We start from the raw sequence: 12180 nt of genomic DNA on the forward strand, positions 1-12180 counted from the left end.
TTGGTAGGATTGGCGTGGGGTGGATTGAGATGAAGTGATGTGGTTTAGTTTGGAGTGTAGTCAAATGGACTGGAGTGGGGAGGATTTGAGTTGGGGAGATTGTTTTGGATTGGTGTAGTGCATATTTTAGAGGAGCTGAGCAGATTGGAGTGGGGCAGACTTGAAAGAGGCCGATTGGAGCTGGGCAGATTGGAGTGGGGTAGATTGTTTTGGTTTGGAGTTGGGCAGACTGGAGTGGGGCGGGCCAAAGCGGGGCAGGCCGGGTTGGGCCAAACTGTTTTGGATTGGACTGGGGCAGATTGTTTTAAACTGTAATGTGGCAGATTGGAGTGGGGTAGATTGTTATTGATTGGAGTGGGGCGGATCAGGGTGAGGCAGATCGGGGTAGGGAGGACCGGGGTGGATTGGAGTGGGGCGAATTGAAGAGAGACTGTCTGCTTTGGATTGGAAGGGAGCAGATTGCTTTAGATTAGAAGGGAGCAGATTGCTTTGGATTGGAAGGGAGCAGATTGCTTTGGGTGGGTGTAGGGCAGGTTGAAGTGAGGCAGTTTGTTTTCTACTGGAGTGAGGTGGGTTGGGAGGACTGGAGTGAGGTGGATTGGAGTGTGTGGTGGATTGGGACAGAGAGGTGGATTGGAGTGTGTGGCGGATTGGATTCGAGTGGGGGTAATGGAGTGAGGAAGCCTGTTTTGGATTAGAGTGGGGCAGATTGTTTTGGACTGAAGTGGGGCAGTCTGGAATGTGGCAAATTGGAGTGGGGTAGATTGTTTTGGATTGGAGTGGGGTGGATCAGCGTGAGGCAGATCGGGGTAGGGCAGACCGGGTTGGATTGGAGTGGGGCAAATTGGAGAGGGATAGATTGTTTTTGATTGGACTGGGGCAGATTGCTTTGGGTTGGTGTAGGTTGGTGTGGGGCAGATTGGACTGGGGTAGATCAGGGTGGGGTGGATCAGGGTGAGTGGGACAGATAGTTCTGGACTGGAGTGGAGCAGATTGGAGTGGGCCAGATAGTTTTGGAATAGAGAAGGGCAGATTGTTGCGGATTGGAGAGGGGCAGATTGTTGAGGATCTCAGAGGGTCAGTTTTTTTTGGGATAGCTGTACCGGAGTTGGGCAGGTTGCTTTGTTTTGGAGTGGGGTGGGTTTGGACGACTGGAGTGTGGTGAATTGGAGTGGTTTGGGGTGAGTGGTCTGGATTGGAGGGAGGCGGATTGGAGCGTACTGCCTGTTAAAGTATAATTTCGAAAATTACACGAAAGAAACAATGTTTCTTTGCAATATTTGGTACAAGATAATCGTCATCTTTTGAGAACAGGGCCCATGAGCAACAACAAAACATCAGTGAAAAGTGAGAAAAGTAGGCCTGGCAAAATAAAACAAACATTTAACTATAGAAAATACAACTTTGCAACTTTGTTTGCTCTCCAGAGCATGTTTTGCCAGTCACACGCCTTCTGTTAGGCACTAGAAGTTAAAAAAAGAACAAAATAGTACCTCAAGAAAGGGGAATTAAAAGAAACAAATGAGGAAAGAAACTGTGTGCTGATAAGGGAAGGCACAGAGACGTGTAGAGAGAGATCAGGAAAAGAAACACAAACAAGAGGGGAAGTCTAAAAGGGAGAAAGAAGATAGAGACGTAAAGGGCAGGAATAAACATGAACAATGAAAAAAAAAAAAAACACTGAAAGTGGTGACTAGAGTAACAACAGAAAAAATGTAAATTAAAAAATAAATAGAGGAGTAACAGAGCACAGGAGAAAACATAAAAGAAACAAAAAATGAGGGAAGAAAAATAAATCTAATGAAGAAAAGAGGCGAGGGAGAGCGGAGAAAATGAAATAAAAAAAATGATAAAAGAACACTTATATTTACATAAACGAAGAAAGAAATAATATAAAAGAATGAATGAATAGAAAGAAGGCAAGGGAGAAAGAGGAAATAAAAAGATGGCAAATGAAAGCTCTAGTATTAAAAAATAAATAAAAATAATAATAATAATAATAATAATACATGAGAAAAATAAAATGAATACGTGAATGAAGAGAAAGGAGTGCTGTGTAGCCATTCTAGCTATAGCTTCATGCACATTATTTTAACACGCTAGGCCAAGCCGCTGAGCACTCTAACCTAGATATATTTTATTTGGCTTGATTTTATTATTGTTACAACAGCCACTTCTACGGCCTTGTTTTATTTTCTGTTTATCTAATTGTTTTTGCCTAGGCCAGCACTCTGTTCTCAAACAAGACATTCTTGGTCACTCTGTGCTTTTCCAAAGCTACAGCACGGTACGGTACATTGGCAGTGAACGTGGTAGAAGTTTAGTCTCCAACATTTGCAGAAAACACACATCCTTACGTAGGGACATTTTCTCAGAAAATCAGCTGTGTTATTATAAAAACACTTCCCTGTCCCTTACACGTTAGAGGGAGATTCCAGCCAGAGAACCACGACTGTATGCTGATTGCTTCGCTACAGATGCTAACGCAGACTTCAGGCCTTTGTTCAGGTATGGGGGATGATGCTTTCCCAGGGAAACCTGAAGGGCAGAATTAGAGCTTAACACGCTCTGCTCTCTCTTAGCCTAGGTAGGAGCTAGTCTATGAACCGTAGTGACAATATGATGGTGTTATTTTTATGCTTCACTCTCCTCGTCACAATTTTAATACTGTCATGCTTAGTCGTCCTGGTTATTGCAGCTCATGCTCTGCTATCTAAGATACAGTCATTTTATTAAAATGATTATTAAAACATATACTGCCTCGGTTTGTCATTTTATGTTAAAGACTAAGGTACCTGAGAGAAACGGATGAGACATGAGCAACCACGGCTTGCCTTAGAAACCAATTATGTCATGCGCTCGGCTGCCTAGTCATCCCTGCCTTCGGGTAGAGATGAGGCACTGCTAGTTAGCCGCAGCAAAACCCGGAGTGGAGCGACAGGCGTCACCTGCAGTGGGTTAGACTTAGTCTCCCACGCCATGGGTGATTCTGTCGCTTGAAGCCCAGTAGTCTCATAAGAATAATGAGAGCCTACGCGACATGAGGAGGGAGAGGAAAGGAAATAAAAAGATGCTAAAGAAATGTTGTTGCATTTGGATATATAATAAATATTACAAATCTAATGCTCCAAAGATGACAACAAGTGTTTACCATCCAAGTGACCCATTGTAATATAAAAGTAAACCATGAATTACTAAACCACACGCAACACATGTGAAACATGCACACAGACAAGCACATAACCACACACAGACATGAATCGCATGCACACTTCTTTATGCTGTTTTACAGAATAACCTGTATGTAATTAAGCATTTAGTCCTGGTACAACGTTCACTTCTACTAATGCTCACCTCACATTTAAATTGCCCACATGCACATAATTACATTTCCACAGACAGTGTGCACTAGCCATTGTGCATAGCCACCCTATGCCTACGCAGCTACTGCATTGTGTGTTCACCTTTGTGGGAAGCCAATGCATGCAGCACCTAGACAGAAATAGTGCCACTAACAGACCGCAAGATATACACACAGACGGACTATCTGGTGCAGATTCATGCACCAGAGGCTGCAAAATGTATTCAAAATCTCTTTCTAGGCCATGTAAACAAATAAAGGCAACAGTCGGAAGAAGGGGACTTTTCTGGAAAGAACAAATCTCAATTTCTTTATAATGCACGTTATTCCAAATGTACATTTGTGTCTTCAAAGCCAGCCTTTTGCCTTGCGTTTGCACACAGAGTGTGGCATTTATTATTAGACAGTTGAGTGCAGTAGACATAATTTTATGACAAAATATTAACTTTTTTTTTGTTAGGACTACCGTCCCCTAAGCTTATGCAAAATATGTTTAGATAATGCATTGCTGTGTCTCTGGAGCCATGGTTGTATGTGAGACCCACCCACCCCTCACTGGCTCCAAGATGCTCAATGCACCATTGTCGAGGCTCTGTGCTGGACAGCCCTTAAAATAAAATTAAAAATAATTTGAAAAAAAATAAACTGTTACCTTAACGCTGCGCTCCGTTTGTCTCCTCGCTGCAGGCACAGGCTCCCAGCCTTCCCTGAGGCTGATCAAAGCAGCATCAGGATTGGCTGGAAGCGCCCAGCCAGGATTCTCCCAGGCAGACTGGGAGCCTGTGCAGGCTCCCTCCAGCTCGGCAACTGTGTTGCTGGTCTGGAGAGAGCCTACTCCACATGTGTGTTTAGCCGGCCTGAGACAGCCGGCCAAACACACATGCACTCCGAGTGGGACTGCTGAGCACTCACCCCCCATTGCTCATCACCCCCGTGGCCCCTAAAAGGTTTGCAGCTGCCGCTGTTGGCGGGAGGAGACGCTCCTCCGCCCTAATGGAGGAGCCGCCCTTGTGGAAGACGCAGGTTGACATTTGTTCAGTGTTTGATGCACAGCAAATGGGACAAGATAAGAACAAGATTTACAATCCTGTTTACAGAATGGGGCTCTTGGAAAAATATTGGTAAGTAAGGTTTTGTCCTGGGGAAGGAGAAAGTGAACCTGCAGAACCAAAGCCGGCAAATTGAAAGCAAGAAAGAGTGAGTTACAAACCACAAAGCCAAAAGGTAAGCAACAGCCGGAATGTATTCCCAGATCAACGTCTGAAACTCCAAGATGAAAGCTGCAACCTAAAAATACTGAATCAAATATACATTGGGATAGGCACATCCGAACCCACGAGCTGCTGAAAACGCACTCACCTCGTCTTGTGCAACTTGAGCTGCTCGTTCATCTTCCAGGGAAACCTGCAACAAAAGCAGGATGACATTACAACTCGACAGAGAGACACACAGAGAGAGACACACACACAGAGAGAGACACACACAGAGAGAGACACACACACAGAGAGAGACACACACAGAGAGAGACACACACAGAGAGAGACACACACAGAGAGAGACACACACAGAGAGAGACACACACAGAGAGAGACACACACAGAGAGAGACACACACAGAGAGAGACACAGAGAGAGACACACACAGAGAGAGACACAGAGACACACACAGAGAGAGACACAGAGACACACACAGAGACACACACAGAGACACACACAGAGACACACACAGAGACACACACAGAGACACACACAGAGACACACACAGAGACACACACAGAGACACACAGAGAGACACACACAGAGACACACAGAGAGACACACAGAGAGACACACAGAGAGACACACACATTAAATGCTTTGGGAGTGGGTCTTATCACCGCAGTTGATCCGAGCCACTAATGTGATTAAATTCTGGTGAGAGGTCCAGATTCCTGCACTACACACATTGGGAGTCCCACAGAATGAGTGGAAGCACTTCTTAGAGTAATGTGTGAGTAGAGTCACTTTGTAATCTCAGTGCAGAGCATGACCTCTTTACTGTTACTGTTCACCCAAGAACCTGTGGCCTTTAACCCTGCTCTGTGAAGATGAATAAAGATTGATGTAACGTTCAACGTCAGCCATCATCAGTTAGTTGTGTAGTTTTCAAATCAACTTTTGTGGAGAAAACAAATGCTGCCCTAAAATGAATGGGACAATTGCAGAATCACTCAAACTAGAGTAACATCAATGCAGTCTGCATTTTCCTCACCAAGGAAGGGGTACGAAGGATCCAGAAGGCAGCACTCCGTGCACCCGGTGTAGGTATTTATTGAGCACGCTGTAAGTGATGGCAATGCCAGCCATGTTAACACTGGTTACCCAGCTGCCCACGTTCAATGAGAGGAACCTCACTCCTCTGACAAAACACCGATCTCGTGGGAAACACAACTGCACCCTGGTGAACACCAAGCACCTAGAGAAAAGGGAGGCACAACTCAACAGCAGCAGCCAACTACAAGGCGTGCATGAAATAATCAAGGAAAAGACATTACCCGAGATAACTCCAACCTATAATCACTGGACATTAAGTTCCACTAGGAAGGTGCAGCACATGAGGCAGGTCACTGTCTAATGACTCCAGAGCATCAAAGGTTCTCTCCTGTTCCCAGAGGATGGAAACCTAGCAGAGGGACCACTGATCATATCTGTGGAAATACTGCCGGGCGGTTATGCATATGGTGCCTAAAGGCCAGGCCTCGTCCCATGCAGTGCTTCTAACCACCTTTGTTCCCTACATTGCACAGTAATTAGCAAAAAGAAGTCATCATAAGCAAGAAAGGATGAACAGGTTACTCTTTCTTATGGAAGTTTGCTAAGGAATGCACCAAAGCCGCAAAGTTGGCTTTTCCACACTGCATCCAGTGTTCTTGCCTCATTGATCAGTAAACGGAGTGCAAGCATACCTCAGGCGGAGACGTCTCGTGCACAACAGAGGCACCAAAAGAATGTAGAATGGTGTAGTGAACAAACTGCTCGTTCCCTCTTTTTGGAGTGTTGAAGCAACCCTGAAGAGCTTGTGGATATGAGAACTACACAAAGTAATCCCAAGGAATAGACTCCCTGAACTAGGACACAAAGACCTGTTTTTTAAATTGTTTTTATTTCATTATGAATAACATCAGGGGCTTGTGCAATAACACAAGGGTTCCTGGCCTTGGTCTGAATTGGGAGACCCCAGGTGGAGCTCTTACAGATTGTGCAAAGCCAACTGGTACCTTCAGGAAGAGGTTTCAGCTACAGGCGGCTCTAATTATACACAAAACTGAAAAAGCAGAGGTCCACTGAGATGTTAACCAGTGGTCTTATGAACTGTCTAATGTCAACGATCCACTGACATTGCAATGTTCTCCTCTGAACGGACTCCTTTCAACAAACCTCTGGCGCACCACAATTGTGCTTTTCTTGGTGGAATTTTATCAAGTGCACAGCAGAAGCACGAAGGGCAGTGAAGCATATGAGCCAGCTGTAGAAGCCAGGGCATGCGTAAAAGGTATTTACATACTGCTAGGAAGACATAAATAGAACTTTACAGTGGAGGATTGGGGCCCTATCTAGATAAGAATCTAGATTCCAACGTCTACCTATGAATAACCAGGAAAATCAACCAACGGTGAAGACGCAGAACGCATTCTGGCTGGGTCAGGCGAGAAACAAGACCAACATGAAATAGAATAGCACAGGAGCAGCATCTTGGGCACAACATCTTCTACACACCCGATACTACACAGAAAGGACCAGAGGGCGAAGCACAAAGAAAGCCAGGGGGAAAGGGATGATCATGAGCGCTCTTCTCAACTTTGCCAGCTTTAGAAAAGATTTAAAGAACTTGATCAACAGCTGTCTCATTCAACCACCAGCCCAGACTAGATGTGCCAAAGACAGAGGCAAATCCTAACTGCGCACTGTGGTCGTCCAATAAGAGTAAGGCTAACTTTATTGTATAAAATGTGATTTTTAACTAAGGGTAACTTTGCTAGAACATAGCGTTGATTCCATTGTCATTTTGACACATTGAGTTAATGGTATTTTTTTTTGGTCACCCTTAGCTCTTCCTCCTGTAGCCGTCGCGCGATCACTGCGTCATCCAATCCCAGGCTCTGGACTTCCACCCGAGGTTTGCTGTAAGCCGCATCTCTTGTGCCTCTCGACCTCATGCCTGGAAAACAATCAAATAGGATCAATGAGCAATGTGCGCGCAGGGCCATCGAAGGAATATTTTCTATCTTACTCAGATACTGTTTCTGGGCCACTTACGGCACCAAAACTTGAAACAGTGGATCTGTAGCGGGACAGGGCCTCGTTAACGAGTACACCACGAAATACCTCAAGAGTTGATACAATGGCAGAAGGTGAATGAGAGGCGTCACTACAGATACTAGCGACATTGTGCCAATTACCCAGACACGCCTTAAAATAGAAACTTAGAAAATGCAACCGAAACGTTTACCCTAAAAAGAGAAACAGCAGATTAGAGACACCAAGCTTTTCTTTCTAGACCAAGGCATTAAAAAAAGTACTTAAAATTAGATGATTAAATCCAAGTTTCTATAGAGATTTAGACTGCATACGACTGAACAGGAGAAAGAAAAAACAAAGTCAGATACTATACTATACAACGGTACTGTGGTGCAAAAATTACGTTTTCAATTCATCCTTATGAAGTTGATAACCCAAACAACGTCATCATTTATTGGAAAATCAGATAGGCAAGTAATTTGGAAGTGGGACAGAAGGGTTGAGGTGAGGTCAAAGTGGGCGTTTCATTGCAACATGAGCTTAAGACAAATATCCACAATTTCAGGCTTACTGGTACACAATTTATAGGTCACAAAATATAAACATATGGATTCTTTACATATTCTGGCACAGAAATTGAACTGATTTAAACACCCTCTTCTTTTGCATGTCATATAGCTGATTGATTGTTCAGAAGCCCCCAAGACCAAACCAAAGTAAAGAGCAGATGTTAGAAGATGTCAAACACCAATCACCCTAAAGCAAGAAAGCCCATGCAGCTTGTGATATGGACAGAATGAAGCATGATCCTACGCACCAAGCAGTGCAGAGAAACCATAGCCAGAAGGCAATTTAAAAAAAAAAAAAAAAGAAAAAGAAAGCCCGAAAGATTCCTGGAAAGGGTGGTGGCCAGGAGAATCTCTCCGCGGCTAATCGAAGGCAATCATCCACTGAGCAGAGTCCTCTATGCCGATTTACCTGCATCCTTATGGGGGTTTGCATTCCGGTCACTGTAGGGAGAGGTACTCCTTCTTCGATCTCCAGTTTGCTTTGGCTCCAAGTGGTTGACTCGCTTATGGTCCTTTTTATTTAGTACCTTCAAGTCAAGGAATTCCTCATAGTTTGCACCTCTTTCAGGAGACCTCCCCTGGGTTCGAGTACACCTCTCCCTTCCGCAGCGCGAGTCGTCCGGGCGACCAAGCTCTCTATGGTGCCCTGCATCCCTAGCAGCATCCCTTCCATTATAGGGGGATGGGCTCCTTCTTCCATGGCCTTTTTGGTTGGGTTCCAAGTGGTCAATTCTCTTATGGTCTCTTCTAGCTCCTTCTTTTAGGTCATAATATTCATCATTGTTTGGAACTGCTGAATTAGTAAGTTCCCGGCTCCTGGTGGACTTCTCTCCCACAGAAAGCTGGTCATCCCCACACACAAGCTCTCTGGGACTATGGCTCATGACAGCATCTCTGCTGGTCTTGGGGGCAGGAGGTCTCTGAGGCCTCGGTTTCCTTGGTGATGATCTGTCTGGAGCTCTATGTAACTCGCCATCACGCTCTCCAGGATCATCAGAGTGCCTTCTGAAACGATCAGAGACATGTCCGTGTTCCTGGACATCACCAGAGCTCACAGCTGGGGAGCGCTTTCTGTCATCCCTTGACCTTCCAGGTGGCTCCCCACTCCGGGTTCGGCGAGGTCGGTCAATATCAGATTGGTGTTCCTCGTTCCTGCCTCTTGAGTGGGCTGAGGAATGAGGGGCAGAGAAGATATTATAAACAAGCAAGCAGGTGAGTACAACGTACAGCAACGCAGACATAAGCACATGAAATGAACACAATGCGTGAAATGCACAGTCAGCAATTGGAAACAGAGGCGAGTATGGTGACAACACTGCATGTAGCAGAACGCCATCGGTATGATCATCATATCTGTAGGAATTAATTCATGACGCAAACATGGAGCACCAAAAAAGTAACCAATTCCTCTTCTTTTCACACTTGTTTTTCTGCCAGTATAGGATGTTTTAAGCAAACTGAAGTAGGCCCAAAAGATTGACTACACTGTACACAAGAGGTGTAATAAAATGTTCCATCCCTTCATCTCCCAAGGTACTCACCTGCACAGACATATTGAGGTTACCTTTGTATTAACGTTTCAATGATTTGCAGTCACGTTCTCAGGACTATGATCTCTAACATTCAGCAGCTCCGCAGGGCATCACTTCAGTGTGTTCCTAAGGGCTTCCAAATTCTGCCACTGAAGAGAACCCCATAAGCCTTATGCAAACAGTAGATGTACAAGAAAAGTGTGGAATAATCATAATGCATGTTATGCAGAAAGAAGACCAACCTACACATGCCAATACCAGGTCCAACCCCGCAGGCTGCACTGAATGGGATGGGACCATCAACACCGGTCAGTACTCCAATTAGGACTGAGCTGCTTTAGAGGTTGTGGGACAAGCGGCAATAGTACCCCAATCTAATAGATCACTGAAGCCCACACACGGAAAAAGAGACCCTGAACTTCATTGGACTGTCAAAGACAAATATTACTTAAGGAGGTAGAATGCATTACGTGGTGTTTTAGGAGGCACCCAATAAACCATCTGATCAGCCTAGTTTCACAAACAAAGTGACTGAAGATGAAGCTGTGAGTTTCCAGTTTCACGCAGCTTTCACACCCCTTCCACTGGAACTAAAACAGGCCAGAACGCCAGGGTTGGTAAGCCAAGCGTGCAACCCCTCCTGGTCACTTGAACAAAAGGAGAAGTGACTCCTAACATGAGGCCGGGGCAAAAATGGAGTCTGCAAAAGCGAAATCATGACAGATGGCCGAGCTCAGTTTGTTCTGTGCTTTCATTTCCTGCTGGAACACCAGGTGGAAACATGTGAACAGGCAACAAATGAATGTAATTTTGGCTTTCACTCTTCCCTGGTTGATAACTTGAAAAGGATGGTTTCATATAAAATGTGAAACACACATGATTAGCTACCAGAACATACTAAACGTTACAGCTTTTTTTCATTTAATAAGCAAAAAAAAAAATTGAAAAAGTACAGGCAACAGTATTTTCCCATCTTACAAACCACGCATTCTAATTTTATGAACAAATTCATCTTTTAAAAAAGTTAAGATTCTCTGCTTTACTTAATTTCTGAATAAATCCATAGTAATATAATAAGAGTTGGATTTTTATCAAATATTGTATTTTTGATTTAAAAGAAATTTTAAAAAATTACCTGACAAAAGACAAGTGTTGGCAAATGCCATCTGAAATATATATTTTAATATTACCTAGTGGCGGTCGCCACTAGGTAGTTATACTTACAACCTAGTTTCTATATAAAAGGCGTTTTTTACTTGCCTATATCTTTAGCGCTACTTGATTAATCTTCATGAAAATTTCCATGAAGTGGGGTCAGTCTACAACGCTTCGTTAGTTTAATACCCTCGGGTACGCCAAGTTCAGGGGCTGTAAAAAAAATAAAAAAAATTAAAAAATGCTCTCCTGGAGCCACATATGGCCCTGGGGATCGCCACACCCCACCAGGGCCGGTTGTTGCTATGTCCCGGGGTGCCCACCCCTGGGACATAGCTGTTTGCTGTGGCTTGGCTACAGTGCTGCGGCTAAGCCACAGCAAACACTTCTGGTTTTGACAACGGGACCTTTAAAGCAGGTCCCACTGTCAAAACCCTAAGTTTTATCTCTGTCCTCTGCGCGCATGAAGGGGACAGAGATGAAATGCTTCAGCAAACATGAAGCTGCTCTCAAAGCAGCTCTGTGCAAGCTGAAGCATTGGCACTGTGGAGGAAGCCTTAAGCCAGTTAGCCCGAAAGGGCTTTTTATGAATGAAAAAAATAATAAAAAATAAAAAAAATACAGACCGCGCGGTAGCCCTTGAGGGCTCCCTCGTGGTCCCACGTACCCTGTAAAGGGTTTTTGATTAGATATTATTTAAAAATAAATAAACAAAATATAGGAGGGACCGCGGGAGAGACCTTAAGGGCTCCTGCATGGTCCCTGAAAGCCCATAAAGGGCTACAAAAACTAAACCCCTGTTGCTCACTGTGAAGGTTGCTGACATTCACACTAAGCTATAGAGGTTCGAGTCCAGCTCGACTCATTACCATGTTTTTTTTTTTTTTTAAATAGAAAAAAAAAATACCTTTTCAAAAAATATGAAATACATTTTTATGTTAAATCCAACAAAACTGTCTAATTCCAACTATATGAGATATTAAAGCCCTAAGGTAACTATAACTGGCATCTTCACCATGCATTAAAATGACCCCAGAAATTATGGCAATCATGCCATGTTTCAGAGCATCACTGATAATATCAATGTAAGTTTTTGACGAAAAACTGCATGGCGGGGGTGTGAGTTATAATTACCTTGACCCCTCGGGTGCCTTGGATGCAACGGTTACGTCCAAGTAGAGGCCCACGGGGGCACATTACTGTTGTCCAGATCTGCCCCCCTGATTCTGACTAAGAAAACATTGGGGGATCCATGCAAGTCAAACCTCCCTGAATTCCCTCGGGTG

General features: G+C 44.2%; 2 protein-coding genes across 3 annotated transcripts in view; one reads left to right on the top strand and one right to left on the bottom strand.

The window, feature by feature from the left end:
- The window catches only part of CCDC50 (coiled-coil domain containing 50), an 83948-nt gene that overhangs the window by 36515 nt on the left and 35253 nt on the right, over positions 1 to 12180 (bottom strand). Inside the window, exons 6-8 of one of the 2 annotated variants that reach the window (XM_069212774.1) lie at positions 8617 to 9375; positions 7443 to 7558; positions 4721 to 4765 (exon numbers count right to left, since the gene is read on the bottom strand). In XM_069212774.1, coding sequence (XP_069068875.1) covers positions 4721 to 4765; positions 7443 to 7558; positions 8617 to 9375 — 920 coding nt within the window. The remainder of the gene's footprint in view (positions 1 to 4720; positions 4766 to 7442; positions 7559 to 8616; positions 9376 to 12180) is intronic. The other variant, XM_069212775.1, reaches the window with a different exon arrangement.
- The window catches only part of UTS2B (urotensin 2B), a 140160-nt gene continuing 130375 nt past the window's right edge, over positions 2396 to 12180 (top strand). The window contains exon 1 of the mRNA XM_069212777.1: positions 2396 to 2508. Within this exon, the coding sequence (XP_069068878.1) occupies positions 2457 to 2508 (52 nt within the window). The 5' untranslated portion in view covers positions 2396 to 2456. The remainder of the gene's footprint in view (positions 2509 to 12180) is intronic.

This window comes from Pleurodeles waltl, chromosome 11, assembly GCF_031143425.1.
Source record: "Pleurodeles waltl isolate 20211129_DDA chromosome 11, aPleWal1.hap1.20221129, whole genome shotgun sequence".
Classification (NCBI taxonomy): Eukaryota; Metazoa; Chordata; class Amphibia; order Caudata; family Salamandridae; genus Pleurodeles; species Pleurodeles waltl.